General features: G+C 39.0%; 4 protein-coding genes across 8 annotated transcripts; 2 read left to right on the top strand and 2 right to left on the bottom strand.

Annotated features, from left to right (window-relative positions):
• The first annotated feature begins 5,168 nt into the window (after positions 1 to 5,168).
• On the top strand, positions 5,169 to 9,173 carry LOC119547499. The gene is made up of 4 exons (XM_037854391.1): positions 5,169 to 5,451; positions 8,014 to 8,187; positions 8,251 to 8,632; positions 8,692 to 9,173. Exons 1-3 carry the CDS (start codon positions 5,397 to 5,399, stop codon positions 8,463 to 8,465), a joined length of 444 nt encoding a protein of 147 aa, XP_037710319.1. The 5' UTR covers positions 5,169 to 5,396; the 3' UTR covers positions 8,466 to 8,632; positions 8,692 to 9,173.
• Positions 9,174 to 9,639: 466 nt separating this feature from the next.
• On the bottom strand, positions 9,640 to 10,794 carry LOC119547500 (guanine nucleotide exchange factor MSS4 homolog). The gene is made up of 2 exons (XM_037854392.1): positions 10,630 to 10,794; positions 9,640 to 10,561 (listed from the first exon to the last, which is right to left on the bottom strand). Exons 1-2 carry the CDS (start codon positions 10,750 to 10,752, stop codon positions 10,316 to 10,318), a joined length of 369 nt encoding a protein of 122 aa, XP_037710320.1. The 5' UTR covers positions 10,753 to 10,794; the 3' UTR covers positions 9,640 to 10,315.
• Positions 10,795 to 10,925: 131 nt separating this feature from the next.
• LOC119546603 (protein mitoshell) lies at positions 10,926 to 15,563 on the top strand. Of its 5 annotated transcripts, none has more exons than XM_037853039.1 (7): positions 10,926 to 11,084; positions 11,249 to 11,329; positions 11,450 to 11,785; positions 11,848 to 12,109; positions 13,358 to 14,528; positions 14,589 to 14,744; positions 15,014 to 15,563. In XM_037853039.1, the coding sequence occupies exons 3-7, from the start codon at positions 11,470 to 11,472 to the stop codon at positions 15,158 to 15,160; spliced, it is 2,052 nt and encodes a 683-aa protein (XP_037708967.1). In that variant the 5' UTR covers positions 10,926 to 11,084; positions 11,249 to 11,329; positions 11,450 to 11,469; the 3' UTR covers positions 15,161 to 15,563. The 5 variants fall into 5 exon arrangements, with proteins under 5 accessions (XP_037708967.1, XP_037708965.1, XP_037708964.1 ...); XM_037853037.1 differs by having other exon boundaries at positions 11,428 to 11,785; XM_037853036.1 differs by having other exon boundaries at positions 11,402 to 11,785.
• LOC119546602 (multidrug resistance-associated protein 7) lies at positions 15,542 to 21,204 on the bottom strand. The gene is made up of 5 exons (XM_037853035.1): positions 20,681 to 21,204; positions 18,077 to 20,026; positions 17,310 to 18,010; positions 16,280 to 17,249; positions 15,542 to 16,217 (listed from the first exon to the last, which is right to left on the bottom strand). The coding sequence occupies exons 1-5, from the start codon at positions 21,039 to 21,041 to the stop codon at positions 15,739 to 15,741; spliced, it is 4,461 nt and encodes a 1,486-aa protein (XP_037708963.1). The 5' UTR covers positions 21,042 to 21,204; the 3' UTR covers positions 15,542 to 15,738.
• Between the last annotated feature and the right edge of the window lie 294 nt (positions 21,205 to 21,498).

Raw genomic sequence — 21,498 nt, 5'->3', positions numbered from 1 at the left:
AACGTTGATTTTTCAAAAAGTCAGCTCGGCCACAAATGAGAGCCGAAGAGAGCTGCTTCGGGAGAACGAAAAAGAGCGACTTCAACAACAAGATCGACCCTAAAGTCAGCAAATGGGAAGAATGTAAAACTTCCGTCACTCGATCTTCTTTACGGGGTCGTATTATAAGTGCCTTATATATATATATATACAGTGGTCGGCATAAGTATTTTGACAAAACAAAAGTTAAGTATACTCATAACTTGAATTTACTTCTTGTAAACTATAGGCATCAATGGAAAGGTAATTTCAATGCCGTTTGAATGATACAATACATTTCTTTACCCATTCAGTATTTATTGAAAAGGACGAATTTGTGTAAATCAACTTTTAAATTTTTTTTAAAAACTTTTTTCCTCGACTTGAAAACTTAAATTTTTTGATGCAAAAAGTTTTTTCAAACAAAAATAATAGTAACTGCAAAAAGAATTTTTCAAAAATCATTTTCCTTATATTTTTTATGATTTTTTGAAGGTGACAATGTCGGAAAAAATTTGTATGAAAAAGAGAAAAATATGGCTCAAATGCCTGTTTTTAAGCATTTTCAAAAATTCATAAAAAATATAAGAAAAATTATTTTTGAAAAATTCTTTTTGCAGTTACTATTATTTTTGTTTGAAAAAACTTTTTGCATCAAAAAATTTAAGTTTTCAAGTCGAGGAAAAAAGTTTTTAAAAAAAATTTAAAAGTTGATTTACACAAATTCGTCCTTTTCAATAAATACTGAATGGGTAAAGAAATGTATTGTATCATTCAAACGGCATTGAAATTACCTTTCCATTGATGCCTATAGTTTACAAGAAGTAAATTCAAGTTATGAGTATACTTAACTTTTGTTTTGTCAAAATACATATGCCGACCACTGTATATTCCTATATAGGGGGATGCTACACAAGGTAGCTCACTCGCTGCATTGATAAGCTCCGGCTTTCTGGTTTCAGCTTGGTTCTTAACCCAAAAACAAAACACAATCCAAATGGAATCCACCGGCTAGAACCGGTTAAGACCGACGTGACGTCACTGGCAGACTGACAAAAAAAAAGTAAACAAGCTATGACTAAATTATTTCTCATAAGTTGACATTGGCCTTCCTTTTGAATAGCAAGTACTATGCCATTTGGCCATTTAACAACTAAAGAAATCCCTTGTTTATGGTTCTCTCAGATGGGTCTTGCACATAGAGAAAGTATTTGTTTGCCTCAGGGAAAACTATTATAAATTCAAAAATTAAAGAAATTACAATGTATTCAGGTTATCTATGACAAAATAATAAAGTTTGAATTCATAAATTGGTAGTATTCCTATAAAAACACTTTTTTTCAAGGAATATAAAAAAATCGTTTTAAAGAAATTGAAATACTTTACCAAACTATAATATAAATTCAAAAATAAAAGAAATTAGAATATTTTCAGATTGCAAAAAGATATCCATAACAAAATATTCAAATTTAAATTAATAAAATATTTATATCCCTGTATTAACACTTCTTTTTTTTCAAAGAATATTAGCAAATTTTTTAAAACAAATTGGAATACCATAACAAATATATACCATATACAATTCATAATTTGTTTATGTTTCTATACGCATAAGTACTACCTTTTTTTCCTAGTCTATCAGCAAATCGTAAAAAACAAATTGAAATACCTGACGATCTATTAAAATAATCTCAAAGAATATAAAAAGTTTAGAACAAATTACTGTAGAAATAAAAATATAATAACAAGTTTAACTGCCTTGATATTGGGTTTACGATCGGAGTCCTAAATAAAATCTTGGCTTCGGGCCGAGAAGTCATTGCCTCTACTAGCATGTTTTTCTATCAATATTAAGTGATCGTTTTGGTTCCGGTGAGCTGGGTTTAGCGATAGGAGCACGTTCTAACGACCGAGTTCCATAAACACACATGCATAATTTTATTCCCTTATCAACGGAGCTGATTAGTTAAAACTGGTTCGCACCTCCAAAAACTCAGCTCCGGTGGTTTGGTCTAGTCTGCATCGGTGACGAAGTCAGACTTCCAGACTCATCTTAATTGAGGAAAGCAGTGGTGTTGATAGGGAGGATGGAGCTTATCTGTCCTAGTTCAAGGCAGTTTTGGCGGCTATGCCGATTTTTTTAGCTCATCGTTACGCGTGCTAAGTGGAATTTTAAAGTCCCCTCCGTTGTTTTGCTGCATTAATTAGGTGTCGAATTCTGCAAACAAAGCAACTAATTTGAAATTTCCACGCTGCTTGGTGTGGTAGACCGTTCAGTATATGGTTTTAGCCAGTTTGAAGCGGTTCTTGGGCCAAAACAAGCCAGGCAAAGCCATAAAGTAGTGAAAATTTGTTGCAAAATGTAAAATACATTTGCCAAAAAGAATAATCCCATTTTTGGTTGTGTTAAAAATTTGGAAAAATTATATTACTTACTTCCCAACTGTTTAATATTCTTAACAATTTTAAATTCTTATTCTTTAATTAAGAAAAGTGGTTAAGATATACATAAAGTGCTATAAAAAAAAAGGTTTCTAGTTTTGGGGATTGTTATTTTAATAAAACTCTACAGTCTTGAAAATATATTATGCAATTGAACAAAATATTTAATTTATTTTAATTTATTTTAATTTAATTTTTAGCAAAACTCACGTATTTTAATTTCTAATGATTGTCTTTATTTAAATATTCAAATTCCGAAACCCATCGACTGTAGAACCAAACTGCTGCAAATCGAACGTGTAACTGAGGGCTCTGAAAATGTTGTCTTTGTCTTTAGCCAAATGGCATTGGGATCGTATAGAAGTCAGAAATCAGCTGATCAGCAAGCATTTATGAGGAGGTCAGACTCGGGGATTCGATTATACAAAAACCAATTCAGGCAATTCAAATCAGATTCTTGTTTTCGCGGGAACCGGTTTGTTGATTTTTGTTCTCTTTTTCTAACAAATGATTTCTGGAAATGTAACTCCCTGCCATTGGGACCCATTGGGACACCCTAACAATTTTAACTGGCAAACTTGAATTGCACAAAAAGTAAATATTTGTTGGGGTTAATGCTCTAATCAAAATAAGGGGAAATTTCTAACGAAAGAACCCATATTTTCTTAGACGTAGCTTTTAGTCGGTTCATCAACTAAGCCATAGCTTAAAAGCTTAAGATTTGAATGATTTGAAAGCTCATCCTCAGCTCTACAAAAATAAAAAATTTAAGTTTAAGCAATTCTTTGCCTTATATGTTAGTCAACATTTTGATTACTGGTACTTTAACCCCAATCCAAAGACGAAACTCTTTTCTTACTATCGCTATTTTTAGTCACAAACATAATTTAATGCAATCAATTGAGGGACACTACACTGCAAGAATTAAAATATACCCTATTTTGCTGTTTAGAATATAATTCCTGGTTTGGCCTTCAGTATTTCAATAAAATCAAAAGTTATTTAAACGTAATGGTTAAATTTAATGGGTACATTAATTTAATTTTAATCATTGCAGGCTATTATAATCCTTAAATTTAATTTTAATCAATGTAGGTTTTTATAATCCTCAAAATATTATTAAAAATGTAATTCTGATCATTGTACATTATTATAATCCTTAATATATTATTTTAATGAGATAAATTTAGTGTACAAAAATATTTCGAAGATCCATGTTTAAAACCATCCGTTTTTCAAAAGCTTGTATTACTTATAATAATTTTCTGTGTAAGTACAAAGTAATACAAACTGGGAGACAGGGTAAAAACAATCTCCCCAAAGGGCAATCTTCCCCCATATCTTCTTCAATTTCGCGCACTGATTGGGGCACAAAAGCAAGCCAAAACGATCTGCAAAAATATATATATCATAAGTACAGCGAGTGAAAGAGAGATTTAATTCAATTGACCAGCGTCTTGGGGCAGCAATTTGTGCGACTTTGTGATAAGCTAACTTGGAGCTCCAAGAGGAAGCCTGCGATTAAGCTTAATTAATGCACCGGGCAGATTTATGCTTGGGCTATAGCTATACTTATACGACACTTTCTGGCTCTTCACGTGTGCGTCTCGATCTCCAGATCAAGTGTCTGGACGCCTAGTTGAAATGGCGCTCAGGGTTATAAGTGGATTGTGGATAGTCCAGTGCACTGCCTTCGCCTAATTGCAGGTTCTAATTGCGAGTACTTAAAAATACATAAATAATAGAGTAAACAGACAAATGGGGTAAAAATATGGGGGAATATATAGGAAAATCAAAATCTTTTGAATTTTTTTGGAATTGAAACTACACCGAACCATTGGTTATCTCCTCGTTGAGCAACATATGTTTACTTTCCGAACATAGTTCCAGAGCTTAGATTAGGGATTTCATTTCCAAATAATGTGACCTTTAAGACCTCAAGCCTTGATAAGCGTGAATTAATAGAATTTTACATTTAACTACCCATTTTAGTTTCAGCTATATATATTAAAATCATTAAAATATTTTAAATTTTTTTAATTACTCAAGTGAATGTTAAAAAATGATAGATATATATAGACAGATAGATTGCATTATCTTTTATTCTATCTCCTTAAAAAAAAGGAAACTTATTTTAAATGTTTACAAATATATTGGTTTATTGAAATTTAGGGTTAATATCTATACATATTGTAATGGTTTGTTTCGGTTAAACAAATAAAATACATATGAAAACAAATGTTTATAAATATTATTTATTTATATAATATATTTATATATATTTATTTTTATTTGAAGTCAACTTTCTAAATTGTATGGTATAAATATAGTTTTATAAATAAAGATAATATAAATAGTTTTTTGATACATGATAATATATACATATTAACTATTCCATCGAAAAGATGGATTTTTGTTAACCTCAATTTTTAATTAATATACTCGAAATGTACCCAAAACCCCCGCTTTGTAGACCAGTGTCGATTGAGACACTTTTTTGACTGCAAAACCAAAATGCGAGGAGGACGCACACTCGAAAGCTTCCCGGCCAAAGCTCGTCGGCTGCAAGGTGGGAATCTGAGGCTGGGATTGGGGCCCCAACCCACTGCCCCCCATATCGCCACCCGATCCGATCCGACCCGTACTCATCCGCCCCGTGGACTGGCCGTCCGCAATTCGTGTTCGTGGTACATTTGTCGAGTGCGGCTGCTGCTTTGCCCAGTCGTTTGCCGTTTGTCAACCGTTTGCCAGCGTTTTCCGAGAGCGCTAGTTTTTTGCAAGGAATATATATTAGAACCATCAGAACCCCCCTTAAAAAAACGGAAAATCTGTGAATATAGTCGTCTGTGAGAGAGCCGCAAGAGATATCCCATAAAATATAAGAATATTATCAGTGATATAAACTAAAGAGTGTTTCAAGTTAATAGAAATAAAAAATGCAGTACATCTATATGATTAGTGCGCTGATTTTGGCCATCGCCGTGCAGCAAGGTAAAAGGATTTAAGTCAACTACACAAATATACTCGTTGAAATCACCAAAACGGACATACGACATCGCGATTACGATTACATAATAGGAGAGATATACGATATGGATGGGGCTGGTTCCTGGGTCGCTCGGAGAAATGGGAGAGCTCGAGGCGCCGTCCTGACGCCACCGAAAAGCCAGAGTATCGTATCTAAAGTCTCTAAGCCGGCCGCCGTGGCGCCTTTTTGTCCAACCCACTGAGTAATATTTGCATTCAATAGATATAAGACGGGTTCCTTGAGCTCTCTGTGAAAGGGAACTTTTTTCTCTACTTCATTTGTTGGCTCTCTGCCACAGCTTTTTCCGGGGCTGCGAAGGAGGTGGGGGTTGTCCATAGGGTCGTTGCCATATGACATCTTAACTAAGCCAGATATTAATTAGCTCACACTATACTATCCTTTCGGATGGGATAATCTCGAGAAACTTGTGTTAGTCTCAAGTTTTGCTTTCCTTATTTTTCCGAAAATCCCTTTATAACTTTTCGCACATATGTGTGTATGTGCAAGGATTATATAGGACATGCGCACTCTATTTGGTTAAAGGTCCTGGGGGCCAGTTGCAGTTATCTGATACCCAAATCCGCTCAGAGACTTATATAAAAATATGTTTTATTAAAGCGAAACATCTTTGTTTTGTAAATATCTCAATAGGTGGAAATTGTTTTTAATTATTATTACTGGAATTTCCTTATACCATATATATCCCATATTTTTCGCGTTCTAGGCAATTCAATCAATGCAATTTATGACTATTTATAGACTGTAACAAACCTTAATTGAGCATGACTAAGTGTAAACAGTGGGTGAGGCTGGCGAATTCATGAAAGCAATTTTAGGAATTTTAAATATATGGGTCCTTAAAAATAGCTAAAGATATTTTTCTTTATTAACATAAGGTACAAATTACTTTTTAAAAGTCAAAAAAATGGCAATACGCAATCCAATATTATAATATTAGATATTTTTGATTTATTTTATTGCTTTTAAAGCTTAAAGTTTGTACTTTCTCATCTTAATGTATTTTTAATTGTTTTAAAGCCCTTATTTGTTCAGTTTTTAATGTTTGTATTTACTGGTTAAATAAAGTTTAGAAAAAAGGATAAAGAATATTTAAAACTATAATTTTCTATCTCTGCTTTTATAGGGTAATGTCTTGTCCATACCCTCTTATATCCTTAAATAAAAAACAGCTAATTTGAGTTCTAATGCTTATAAGTCATCCTAAAAACCTCACATATTTGGTACTCTTTTTTAGTATAGTGCATTTTTTTGTCATACTGTTGATGATTCAAGCTCTCAGAGTATCTAGTCCACCCGCATAGTGGCTCATCTTACAGAGGTCCTCTTCTTTTGTTCTCAAGTATCTTCGCCCAGAAGTAGGCAGCACTTTTTTCCGCCCTGCTTATGTAACCCAAATTGACTGAGAATGGACAGTGCTACTGGGAGTTGATTCAGAGCGAAATGGAGTGAGGCAAAGTCATTCGAGTCCATTAGCAACGTCGATGTCTCAATTAGCAGGGCCCTCCTAAGAACCTCGCAGTCTCTTACTAATGGAGGCGTCGATGGAATCGCTGAAATCACTGGCATCACTGGCATCTCCATGCCATTGTGCCATTTTTGGCACAGCATGGGGCAAAAGCGCATCGCAAGTTGCACCATTTTTTTTTGGACGGCGGGGCAGGTGACATTCTAGCGGACATTTTCAGCTCGTATATTCGGAAAATTAAATAACGCGAATCTCGTGTCGCGCACGACCTTAAATTCAATTTAGCTAAGGCAACGACATCAATCACAAGCACCAGAGAGATCTCTTTATACTTATATCTCTAGGTATAGCTCAAGTATTTGTTTACACCCCGGTTTCTTTACTTGTGAAACTATTAAGGTTAAGCATATGCTGCAAATGGAAATTTTCTAATTGGCATTAACAATAGCTTTGTGGTCAATTAAGTGGAAGATTGCATGGGGAGGCAAAAAATAAGTGACTATTAAAAGGAATCTAGCGGAAAGGAATATGCACTCAGGATGCGCAAATGCAATTACGTAAATAACTTTGTAAGAGAAAAGGGAAGAAAAATATAAATCTATTAAGGTATAGTAAGGGTAATGTAAATGAACTCTGGAGATGTAGACTTAAATAAGAGCTTTAGTTGAAAGAACTAAAACATTATATTTGGAGAGCCAAAGTTTTTATAAAAGGTTACTAAAACCACCTAGAAGAATGTTTTGAGGACCTGTTTTTTTTCTACTTTATACACCCAAGGACACTCATATATTATATTATTATATTTGGTTACTTAGTTTTTTTTAGGAAATACCTTATATATTTCCTAACCTACGTCCCTATGATTATGGTTTTTAAATGGTATAATGGTATCATGGATGGTTTATGTGGTAAATAATTAGTAATTATGAATGATTAACGTATAAATAAGGGTTAACACCATTAAAGCACTATACCTTTCAAAATATAAACTTCTTAATATATAGAGTTGAATAATGTTTTTTGTAATAACTCTCCTTAGGATATGCCATCAAGTGCTTTGTCTGTAACAGCCACAAAGATGCCAACTGTGCGTTGGACATACCGCCCGAAAACTTGGTGAAGGACTGCGACGAGCAGTACTCGTCTCGTGGCAAGGGGGTTCCCACGTACTGCCGCAAGATCACGCAGATCATCGAGTTCTCCGTGAACAGCCGTGAGTAGAGATATAATATTATTAAAAGATATACCAAATAAACTCTGGATAACCGCTTTGCAGTGCCCCCGGATAGCCGTGTGATAAGGACCTGTGCCTATCACAACCAGACCTCCACCAACTACTGCTATCAGCGTGCCGGGTTCGGAGGTCGCCAGGTGGTCTGCTCCTGTGATACGGACAACTGCAACGGAGCCGGAGCGATGGGCGCATCGGCGGTGGGCGTGGCAGCTATGGTGGGTCTCCTGCTGAGCGCCCGTCAGTATCTGCAGCGTTAAGGACGGAAGCGAGGGAGCCCCTCAGTTGTTTTTGTTTCTTTTATCGAATGCATCCACCCAGTTTTCTTTTTGTATTGCTGCTGACTCTTTGACTTCTGTGACACTTTCACCGCTTTCTCCCCAATCATCATCAATAAGGTCCACTCGCAGAGCTGCTCCAGAGCCTGGTAATAATAATTAAAACCCTTAAAATTAAAAAATAAATTATAATAGCATACATTTTCAGCTCTGGTCCAGCCTGATTTTGTAACGTTTTTTGAATGGAGAACCGTAAAAGCTTTATACAAAGTATTAAATAATGAAATAATTCCCTAACTAGAAGTGTATATAAAAAACCAAAGAGAGCATGAAACAATTGGCCAATATAATCGTTCAAATCTATTTACATTAACAGAAATTTTTATTAAACGAAAGCAAGGAAAATAACGAATAATTAAAACTAAAACCTACCGCAGTTGAAAGTATTTAAACAAATCGAAATAAACGAATAAGTCAAAGATGGCCACAAATCTAACGATGTTAAAAATTAAGGCTACCGAAATGGAAAAGTAGTACATAATAAATGTTAACACTCTTCGCCTAAGTTTCTCTATTTTTATTTACATAAGACTTAAACCAACCGATTTCTAACAAGCAAGCTAAATGTCAGCAATAGCGGAAATAAAAAATTTAAAAGTATTAAAAAAGAATAAAGCTCAACGAGGAGAACACTTCATAGAATAATTAGCAAGCAATTGGGAGGAGCGTCGTCCTTGGAAAGCCAAAAAGAATAGTTGTGACACGCTTAAAGGCGACGACCACGCCCATATCTACTGCACTCCCCAGGGGAAAAAACACTCGTTGTTGTAACCAACTGCCAAAAACGGAAAACTTTGAAGTCGTTTCATCTACCGCATAGGCACCACCCAGCAAGGAGACACCAAGTTTATGGGATATCCAGTAGAGGAAAACACCAATGAAACCTTTTGTCCAACGTAGCAATAAATGCAGATGCAGTTACCAAGTAAAACATTATAACGTTACAGAAACCAAAGCAACAAATACATCATTTTTAGTTCCGAATAGCAAAATAACAGTTTATAGTAAAAATTTTTTTAGTTAAGAATCTCCTCTAAAACGCAATATTTATAATGCAATAAAATTGTAAAATGTTTAAAGTGAAAAACAATAAATATGAATACAAACGTCGAATGTTTTTATTGCCCAGAGATCATTGTGCAAAGATTTATAGCAGCTTTTAGATTAAAAACTGAAATTGTAGGCAGAATTGTATATAATAGTCTCAAAGGACGCATACTTAGACCACCTTCATCAATATTAAAAAGGTTTTCTTACGTTAATATGATATTTAATGTTCATATTTTGTAGAATTGCTACTTTAAATTAATTTTTAATTTAAAACGGATCGAAAAATTATTCGGCTAGCAGACCAGATATAAAAAGTTTAAGAATCTAGGCTTAAACATTTGTTTTGGCTTTCAATTTCACAGAATTTTAGCAAGAGTCAATGATAATTGAGGTAATTACAAAATGCCATTATAAATTATAATATAGCTAGCAGACCAGATATAAAATGTGTAAAAATATAGGCTTAAACATTTGTTTTGGCTTTCAATTTCACAGAATTTTAGCAAGAATCAATAATATTTGAGGTAATTACAAAATGTTATTATAAAATATAATATAATAATGAATAGTACTTGCTGACTACATTAGAATTCGTATAACACTCCGTAAAAAAAAACACAAATGCAGATAAGCGGATTATATCTATATCGTATGTTCCACGTCATGAACATGTAAATCGTTCTACAGATCAATGGGATTACAACGGTCTAAGGATCGGGCAGCTAGGAGTCCTTGTGGACCACCCTCTTGAGGGCCACGTAGCAGTGGCGGGTACTCAGATCATGATAGCCCACGGGTCCTCGCTCGCAATCCGCACAAACCAGGAACTTCCTGCCGTCCACTGTGTTGGAGAACCCTATGTTCTCGAACGACATCATGTCCTTGACCAGCCAGAAGTCCTTCAAGGGCTCGGTGTTCAGACTGTCCGCCGTCTTGTCCTGCTTTTGCATCATCAGGGGCACTTCCACCTGGCCGAGAAAAAGGTAAACAATTAGGGGATTGGCCCGGTGGGAAGGTAACAACCCAGCGAACTCACTTCCTCCTCGCTGAAGGTGCCCTCCTGGGCCTTGAGCATCAAACTATTGCAGAACTGGCAGCGCACATTCGTTTTGTTCTTTCCATCAACAATTTGCCCAGCAAAATCAGCTTCTTCTGTCATTTTTAATGGATTATTCTTAACTTTGTACCAACTGCATGAAATCTAGTGTTAAAATGTATTAAGCAGCCGCTTCGCAACACTAATCTATCGAGAGGTCGCACTAAATAATCGATAGCCGATAGTTATCCCAGCCGTTGAAAGTTCAAATTCAAAAACAAAGTTTACTGTGGAGTTTGTGTTATTTTCAAGAATTCTTCGAAACGAACAAAATTATTTTGCTTTGAAGAACACTAGAGAAAAGTAGTAAAATTACTCCGTAAAAATTCCTCGTCATTTTGTATGATTGGCTGTTTAGATTTTTCCACTAACCATTTCATAATTTAAAATACAAGGTAACGTCACTTATAAATCTGGTCCCCCACCCCTATCCCATGGTTTTTGGTCATACTAAAAGCATGCGATAGGAAGAAGAAGAATGGCATTGACTTTAATGAGTGCTTGGCAACCCTGGCTGTCGTTTTTGAAAAATAATTCCTTTTCTTCTCTGACTTTCTAGGGAGCGGACGGTCTTCTGTTTGGTCAAGACATCAAGACAACGTGCCACTGAATAAACAGGAGATAACCAGACTTCAATCTTGTAAGTTTCTAAAGGGGATTATAAAAATATACAGACGAATAGTGCTTGAAAGCTAACCTCAAACTATTTTAGAGTGGTTCTGTTTTTTATTTCGGTAGTTGTGTTTTATGCTGTTTTTAGACGCAACTTCTGGCACAACCATGAACTACTACCAAGTGCCCTCGGTGACCTTGCAGTCGATGCACCAGCAGTCGACGTACCAGCAAACCTATTTGGATCGCAATCGCATGGTCACCGATGTTTTTGTGCAAGAACAGAGCTCCTGGTCCGTGGCCACGCCCGCTCCGTCGGCGGTGTTTATACCAGGTACTGCCAACTGCCCCATTGTGACGGGAAATTCCCATGGACCCTGCCATCACAACCCGCCGGTGCCTCCTCCGCAGCCACCAACTGTGAATCCCCAACCTATGACCTACGTGCCCATGCCGGGTGTGCAGTACTACGCAGCGAGTTCCGGTAACTATAGATCTGATAATTCCTATGTATCCAGTATTTCATTTATTCCAAATCCTTGCCAGCCTCCATGAACGCCTATGGGCAGGGACAGGTGTATTGCGCTCGTGCCTCGGCCACCGCCTGTTGCAACATGGCCGGTTACTATGTGCCGCAGTACTATCCATGTTGCACCCCAGCTCCGCCGCCCAAGACGTTCTGTGCCACCCAAACCCAGACCCAGACGCCCGTTAAGCGCTGCCGCGATGTGGGCACCCAGGTGGATATGGGCATGGAATTGTCATGCTCCGAGTTGAAGAAGCCAGAAACAGTTCCGTTTAAGGATAAGTAAGATCTCTTTAGTTATGTAGACTATTCCATACTATATCATACATATAGATTTGATAGTCATTTTGAAAATGACTATCATAAGTGACCGAAAATATCTATATTAAGCTCTACAGACCATTATATGTTTAGTTATTTAAACTTTCTTTGTGAAATATTTATAGGAAACATTATTTATTATTTCTAAAATTGCCAAAATGTATGCCCAAGAATAAAACATTTAAAATTCTTTCTCAAATTCAATACTCTTTTTTTCAAAACTATGTAATTTCTTCTTTCGAAGAGTGCCAATATTTTTTTAATTTTATTTGTGGGTTCTTCAGTCCTTTCTACAAATTATAAAAAGTCTTTCTTACATATTTAAACTACTCTTATATTACTTAAATATTTATTTATCTAACATCATTTTTCTGGTAAAGTAAACTGAAGCCAAGGTTCAATTTGCCTAAAATATCAATAAATAATTATGAAAAACCTACTTATAAAGAATGAACTATGTAATTTCTTCTTTCAAAGAGTGCCAATATTTTTGTAATTCTATTTGTGGGTTCTTCAGTCCTTTCTTTAATAGTTTAAATATTTATTTATCTAACAACAATCATTAGTCCTCATCATTTTTCTGGTAAAGTAAAACTGAAGCCAAGGTTCAATTTGCCTAAAATATCAATAAATAATTATGAAACACCTACTTATAAAGAATGAACTATGTAATTTCTTCTTTCAAAGAGTGCCAATATTTTTGTAATTCTATTTGTGGGTTCTTCAGTCCTTTCTACAAATTATAAAAAGTCTTTCTTACATATTTAAACTACTTTAATAGTTTAAATATTTATTTATCTAACAACAATCATAAGTTCTCATCATTTTTCTGGTAAAGTAAAACAGAAGCCAAGGTTCTGGGGTATAACTCAGTCTTAATTTGCCTAAAATATCAAGAAATAATTATGAAACACCTACTTATAAAGAATGAACTATGTAATTTCTTCTTTCAAAGAGTGCCAATATTTTTGTAATTCTATTTGTGGGTTCTTCAGTCCTTTCTTCAAATTATAAAAAGTCTTTCTTACATATTAAAACTACTTTTATAGTTAAAATATTTATTTATCTAACAACAATCATTAGTTCTCATCATTTTTCTGGTAAAGTAAAACTGAAGCCAAGTTTCTGGGGTATAACTCAGTCTTAATTTGCCTAAAATATCAAGAAATAATTATGAAACACCTACTTATAAAATATCAAATGTTTCAGCTTTGCTCCCGACGAGTCGAGCATTAGTTCTTTGGAGAGCGGAGCCGGCGATGGGCTGCGGGTCCAGAACTTACTGCGCAACTCGGAGGTGCTCTTGCATGAGCAGCGCCTCCACGACATTACCAGGATCTCACTGCAGGGCAGCGAGATAGCCGAACGTCTTGCCAATGCCCATCGCAACCGTCCGTGCTTCAAGAAGATCGATACCCTTTGTGCTCGCCTGAAGCAAGATCTTCTGCGACCGGATGGCGTGCTGCCCAACATCAACTCCCAGGGAATCGCCTGGGCTGTTAAGGACTTCATATTCGTCTTTACTCGCATTGTGAATGCCTGGGTTATCCTGAAAGGCTATGTCTACAACACTCCCGAGGGTTTGAACAAGATTAAGGATGAGTTGCCAATGGGTTTCATGGCCACCTTTGATGCCTGGCAGGTTTCCACCTTAGCCCTTGTGCAGATGATCATCAAATCCTTTGTGAGTCTGGATGAACTGCTGCTGAAGCAGAAGAACAGCTTTTCGGCAAAAGAAAATGCTCTGATAAACGTTAATGTAAACACTAGTAGCTCGTTGAGGAGCCTCATAGATAGCAACGATAGCAGCAGTTTTGGCCAAAAGCACCAAGCATTGACCAATGGACAAGGTCCAAGTGCCTATAGCACTCCCAGGAATCACAATGGAATGGGGAAATCTTTTTCAGAAGTTCAAGAGCCCTGCTCAGCTCTCTACAAACCCAAGTGTGCATTGAATCTCAACTATTTGTACACCATGATCGAGGATTCGGAGGAAACCCAACGCAATGTAGATGCTAATGGTACCTACTTGAAAACTGGGACCTATCAACCACTGCAGAAGGAGACCAGGCAATTGGAGCCCTTGAAACCCAATGATCCGTACGGGGAGTCCCAATGGCAGAGAAAGGCTGCCCCAAAAGCCCTGCCGCCGCCAGCTCCGAAGGTTCGTGAAGATCCACCTCCGGCGATTCGTAAAGATCCAGTTCCGATGCCGTGTCCAGAGCCAGAGCCGGAGCGTATAAGAGATGTTAGGTCTTATACCAATCCATTTAGCCTGATCGGGAGGGAAGTCACCCGCCAGCTGTACGAGTTCAGCGAGGAAGTTCTGGAGCTCGATCACCTGGAGCGTTTCTTTAGGAAGCAGTTCACCCGCAACTATGTCAGTAGTCTTAGTTAAAGCCACATACTACCTATTTGTATCCCCCAATTACCTTTGCAGTACCCCGATTTCTTTGAGCTATGCCAGGACGATTTTATAGATGTGCGAGCCATCATTCTGCAGTGCGAGAATGCCTCTTACCAACATGTTTACCAGGCCATTCACGATCTCCGCCGGATCGCCTTCGCAGTACGCTGCTACCTGAAGGTACCGAAGGTTTGATTCCTTGCAGCCCCCTGCCATATACTCTACGTTTCTACATTTGTTTTCGATTATCCTCCGAAGCTGCTTTTATAGGTCAAGGAAAGAGTTGGTCCAAGCCAAGGTATCAGTATGAGTGGGCCATTAAATGGACTAATGTACTAAACGCTGGTCTCATTCGGGCACTAATCTCATATATAACACGTTAACCAGCGCACGATAATTAATATTTACAAAAACCACGCCATTATGCTTTACTGATTCCAATTTTATTAAATCCATAGATGTATTCGGACGAAAACCTCATGCACTACATCGATCTCTACGAGCGCTCTGTGAATGGTATGCTGTCCAAGCCACCGCATTTGCCCAACCAATACGATCACATCAGGGGCCGACCAGGCGAGAAGCTTTTCAACTACGAAATCTAAGCGAAGAATCTCCAACCCTTGTATTATTTTCATTTTTTCACAGAAGTTGGCCCTACTCAAGCGGCTTGTTAAATGTTAAAAAATCTAGTTAAGTAGAATTTATAGGAATTTAATTGCGAAACCTACTAAGAGTCAATCGGGCGAACTACAGTGACTTGCAAACATTTCCAACTTAATCTAAGTCTAAAAAGGTCTCAAGACTGATTCGCAAAACTTTTAAATTGCCTAATTCCTAAGATTCAACATCTGTGTTTCGTTTGCAACAACTAGTCAAGCATGTGATCAAAACCAAACCTATATTTTGTAATATAGTATATATTATGTAACATATTCTGTACATTTTGTACGGATTTAACTACATGGTTAAATTCACTACAAAGATAGTTTGTCAATCAAATTCGTATTTGTACAATGAAATAAATCTAGAACAAATATTGTTAGTTTGTATCGATTTCTTAATTGTTAAGGGAACTCAAAATGGAATCGTAAATTAGGAACACAAATTAAACAGAATAATAAATAAAATCGTATAACAATTGACTTATGTACAATTGGTAGTTAATAAGCTGTACTTGGTGCTAATGCGGTCTGACGAAATCCTCGGGATTAATGTCCTGGGCGAGTAGCATTCCATGAAATATAGTTGCGCTATTGGAGGCCAATTCCTGAGGTTTGCCCTCCTCACAGATCCGTCCATCGTCCAGTACAATTATACGATCCATGGCATTGAGACCGCGCAGGCGGTGGGCGATGAAAAGGAGTGTGCAACTCTTGAAGGCATTCCGTAAGGCCTGCTGAATGCTCAGATCCGATTCGTCGTCCAGGTTGGATGTACCCTCATCGATGGCCACCACCTTGGCGTTTTTAAGCAGAGCCCTGGCCAAACAGAGAAGTTGCCTTTGACCAGCGGAGAGATTGTTGCCACACGATTCCACTTTGCCATCTAATCCACCCAGTTGCTGGACGAGAAGTGTGGCCGCTGCCGAGTTCTTAATCGCATGCCAGATTTCAGAGTCGTGGAAACCATGACGCGGATCGAGATTTTCACGCACGGTGCCTGAGAAAGGGTTAATGTTTTTATTTATAAAATATAATGTATCTAATAAACTTTATACTGACCCTCGAAGAGGAAGGGCTCCTGGGTAATAACCCCTATCCGTTCTCTTAGCACATTTAGAGCCAGAGTTTTCAGATTCACCTGATCCAATCGAATCTCTCCTTGGGACAAGGGTGCCACTCGCAGGAGAGCAGCCAAGACTGATGTTTTGCCAGCTCCAGTGCGTCCCACTAATCCAATCCGCTCGAAGGCTTCGGTCTGGAAGGTTACACCTCTCAAAGCAGGTGCCAAGTGTTCTCTGTAGCTTAGTTGAACCTCCCGGAAGCTCAAAACTCCTTGGGTAGGCCAACCAAATGGAGGCTCAGCACTTCCGGAGGCATTTTGCTCTTCCTCCAGCTGCAGATACTGATCGATACGCTCCACTGCAACCAATTCCTGTTCCGTTTCAGCCACAGCATGAAGGAGATCGCCCAATTGACCAGTTATGGAGAGAGCATATGAGATGCACAGACCCACCAAGCCAGGATTCGTTGTGTGAGAGGCGGTAATGGCTGCCAGTAGACCTGCTCCTCCGACTAGAAGTGTTCCCAGCAGCTGGAGTCGCAGAGCTAGCCATTGCTGAGCGGCCGATTGTGTCAACTGGGCTTTAATGCTCTCCTCGAGCTTCACCTGGAAGTCTCTTTGAAATCTGGGACTAGCTCGCATACTTCTAATCGTCGTCAATCCCTGAAGCGTCTCCGTAAAGTGCGTGTAGAGCGGTGACATTGCATTGCTTGACAACCGCTTGATGTCTCTGGAGGCGTGTCGATAACGCTGCTGTAAGTTCAGGTAGATTGGTACCATGGGAATTATCACCAGGCCCAGCCAAGGCATCGCATACAAGCTGACGCAGAGGGCTCCTACTAAGCCAGCAAGTTGAGCCAGTAGAATATTTAAGATGAAGGGCAGGGAGTCGTCCACTGTGTTGGTATCGGATGAAAAGCGGTTCAGAATGCGACCCACAGAGGTGATGTCAAAGAAATTGAATTTGGCCTGGAAAATATAGTATTAATATTAGTTTTCTAGTGGATTTTATATCCCTTAGCTACTCACAAACATCACTTTCTTCAGGAGCTTTTCGTGCATAAATATGGCCGCCTTTATTCCAGCGTAGGCAAAGAGAAACGCTCTGGCCAGAGTCACCAAGGAATTGCTCACAGCGATGGCGGTGAAGATGCTCAAATAGAATCTTGTCGTGTGACCCGATCCAGTGTCATTTCCTAACGCAGCTCCCACCAGCTCATGATCCAAAGAAGTGTCATTTGAATGAGGATCCAATGTAGTTTCAGTGACCCAATATGCTAGCCAAGCATCACTTAGATTCCTTGTAAATTGCATCAGTAATACAGAAAGCAAGACGGTAAAGGCCAGCGGAGAAGTTACAGCCTTCCAATAGCAGGTAAAAACGTCCCCTGAAAGATGTCCGTACTCTCTAGACTCCTCCAGAAGCAGACTGTCCACACTCTTCTTGTCATCCTGGTTAGACAACTCCACTGAACGGCGCCTGACTGCTTCCACCCGCTCATCATCAGCTTCTTCATCCAGACTTAAATCAATGCTCTGAGTCATGTATTCACTGGGAAGAAGTTGACCATCCTTCACTTGGAGAATCTGATTGGCGTGGAAGAATAACTGAATGCTTCGTGTGACCACAATGCGTGTTTTGTGCTTAAGCAGTCGCAGAATGCAGTGCTTGATAATATGTCTAGATACATGGGCGTCCAAGGAGGAGAGCACATCGTCCAGAAGGTAGACTGTCAGAAAAAAAAGTTCGATATATTAGTTAGAATCATTTTGATATATATTTGTGTACAACTTACCTTTCTTGTCCTGATAAACAGCCCTAGCTAGTGCCACTCTCGCCCTTTGTCCACCAGAAAGGGTTCTTCCGTTCTCACCCACGCCAATGAGATCACCTCCAAGGATTTGCAGATCCTCCTCCAAGGCACATGCATGCAAAACAGTTTTATACCACTGCTCATCAAACTGGGCGCCCCATACGATGTTATCCCTTATGGTGCCTCTTTGGAGCCACGGTGACTGGGGTACGTAGCCAAATCCAGTGGTCAATTCCTGGACGCACACCTCGCCATCGGTGCACTGCAGATTGGCCACTATAGCAGATAGAAAGCTGCTCTTGCCACCTCCCACAGGTCCTTCGATGCACACGAGCTGGCCCGCCTTGATATCCACATTTATGTCCTTCAAACGGAACGCAGACGGGGATGTGTTCTCCTCGCTTTCGTGACAGAAACTAGCGCATTTCATTTGCAGCACACTGGCCTTTGGGGCGTCCAAAGGAGCATCTTCTGCCGCTCCAGATCCTCCGCTTCCTCTCATTATAGGATTGTAGTATGAGGAGTAATCCAAATTGGGCACATCCATCAGTTGCTGGACTCTTTTAATGGAAACCCAGGCTTCAATTAAACCATTGAGCACCCATGGAAAGGCATTCAGTGGTCCAATAAGCATGTAAAGCAAGGCCACGCTGGTGTAGGTAGTTGAAGCTATCAGCTGATTTCCCATTAACACGGATACTCCAAAGGTGAGCAGGCACATTAGCACGGGAGTGGTGGCCCAGAAGTAGACGCACATGGCATCCAGATACTTCCTCTTCGACAAGAATCGCAGCTCCTCCTGGCGAAGCCCGCGAATCTTGGTGATGAATATATCCTCCCAAGCATTGATTTTGACCTGCTTGGCTCCCTGCATTGTTTCCGTGGTGGCAGACAGCCTGGCATCTTTGGCGGTCATCAAACCACTTGAATATATGCCAATTCGTTTGGCCAGCCATCTGTTAATTGGAATCAGCAGAGCGGCAAATGCTACTCCCGCAAGAAAAGCTGCGCCCAGTTGAAGATACAGCAGGTACAAAGTGGTAAACAGCTTGAAGGGAATGCTCCAGAAGAAGTGGAAACTAATGCAAGAGTTCACAATCCTATCCGTATCCGTTGACATGAGATTTAGCATGTCTGGTTTGGATTCCTTCAAACCCCTAGCCTCCAGTGCTTTTCTGTATATGGAGTTGATGACTCCCACTCGCATTTTCATGGAAACCATGGCCATGCGCCAGTCAAAGTGGGTGGCACACACAGCCGACAGCAATGTGCTGCCAAATAGACCCAGGGCATAGTAATACACCTGATAGGGGTCCGTGTGATCCTGGCTAAGAAGTCCTCCGAGCAGTAGGGGACCTGCAAAGCCACTCAAATCGGCGATCAATCTTAGGATTCCTATGAGATAAAACTCCACGCCGAAGCATCTGTGCAGGGCTCTCCACAAACTCTGGGATTGCGACAGAGCTAGATGCAACCTCTCACTCAGTCGCGTGATATTCAGGGCATCGGGCAGATCAAACAGATCCTCAATCTTCCTTAGCTTGCCAGCCACTCCTTTTGCGATTAGGGGCTGAACCCAATGGAAGAGGAAGCGCGATCCCCAGTTGGCTTCATCCTGGGCATGACCCAAGTGGCCCTCATTCAGATCAAAGTGGAAGTAGGTATATCTCTGGGCTAGCAGAGCCTCATCCTCTCTGCCCGAGGATCTACCTCTGGGCAAGCTGGTGTAAACAGCACTTCCTTTGGGTATCAAGGTGGCTCCAAACAGGAGGTCACACAGCAACGTGGCCAGGCTCCAGGGCCACCAGTCGAAGTGCCGACTTGTTCGCAGCCACACCGCATCCAGCACCACCACTGTGAGCCAGACCACATTGATTAGCAGCGATCCCCGGTGACTAAGCTCTCCATATTGACGGGCTGTCAATAGGAAACCTGTGGGTGGCGAAGAAAAGAGGAAAGCTGATTAAAGTAGGGGTCATAAATGATTACTTTAGGGTTATCTTTTTATGGCAAATTATTACCTTTACTTAATGAAGAATTTATTTTTCTTTTAAGAAATCACATAAGGTTTTGTTAAACAGACAATTGGGAAAGAGTTATTATTTGTTCAGTTAAATAAAGAAACCAAGGAAAGCTAATATTGTTACTTGAGTTTATTTTCACTCTGGTTTTTAACTTAGTTTTGTAATACTAGAACGTTTATTCTGTATTATAAGATGTATCTGTATATTATTAAATACAAATGTAACGGATAAACGGATAATATATATGATATGATGTATTTGAGAAATATTAAACTGTCTTTCTTGTTTATACAATTGGATAAGATAGCTAATATATTTAAAAATAAATAATAAAAACCAATCTTTAAGATCAAAATAAAAGGCTGCTATGCAGAATGTATTTTATTTTTATTATATTATTGTATCCTATATGGTTATATCTTTTTAAATCTGTATAAACTGTATGCAATCTATAAAACTGCATTCCGAGAAAAGGAAACCCGGAACGTGCCCGTATGCCTGGGTACTTAAGGTATTGAATCAAGATATGTAAACCCCGGAGAAATGGAAACCGCACACTCACCGCTGTGAACCACCCACATAATGCACTCGGCACTAACCACCAGCAGATCGACCGCGAACAGTTCAACGCCCTGTTGGTGGAAGGCAAACACCTTGGCCACGGGCAGCAGGGCCAGAACAATGGCCAAGAAGGCACGGAGCCACAACATCCGCAGCTGCAATCCATTCCGGATGACGGGACGCGATTGATTGCCGAAATTGTAGGCGGATATGGCGGCGAAGATAGTGTAGATGGGCAGCTGGAGCAGGATCTTCTGGAAGCAGGGCAGCAGATCGTTGGTCTCGTTGGCGAAGGGCCTGAGTCCCGTGGGACAGAACTGCGTCCAGTTCCAGGCAAAGTCGCCCCAATCAATAGACGACATCTTGATCGATTTCCACTGGATTGAAGGGGGGATTCCTTGGTCTTCCGCTTAGTTAGTCATTGCTGGCTGCACATTTGCACCACTGAACCATCGAGTGGCGTTAAACAAAGCGATAAACACAACAATTCGACTTCAGATAAAGTTCGTAATGAAAATACAGCCGCTATGTGGAGCCGCAGGGTTGCCAGGTTTCAAAAAGATGATGAAAAGTGTAGGATGGGTTCCCGTTTTCAAAATCTCCCGAAATTCGAAAAATAGAAAATTAAAGGTTGTGTTGTAATTTAGTTATTTTTAGATCTCACTTTTCACAATAAAATATTTATCATTTTTAAAATTTTTATTTGTATCATTATTTTTATTCACATTTGGATAAAAATAAAGTTAAACTCTTCTATTTTATATTTATTCCTTAAAATTGTGTATTTTTTCCAGTAAATAATATTCAATAATTATGCAG

This window comes from Drosophila subpulchrella, chromosome 2L (assembly GCF_014743375.2).
Source record: "Drosophila subpulchrella strain 33 F10 #4 breed RU33 chromosome 2L, RU_Dsub_v1.1 Primary Assembly, whole genome shotgun sequence".
Classification (NCBI taxonomy): Eukaryota; Metazoa; Arthropoda; class Insecta; order Diptera; family Drosophilidae; genus Drosophila; species Drosophila subpulchrella.
This window is presented reverse-complemented; position numbering and strand designations above follow the sequence as displayed.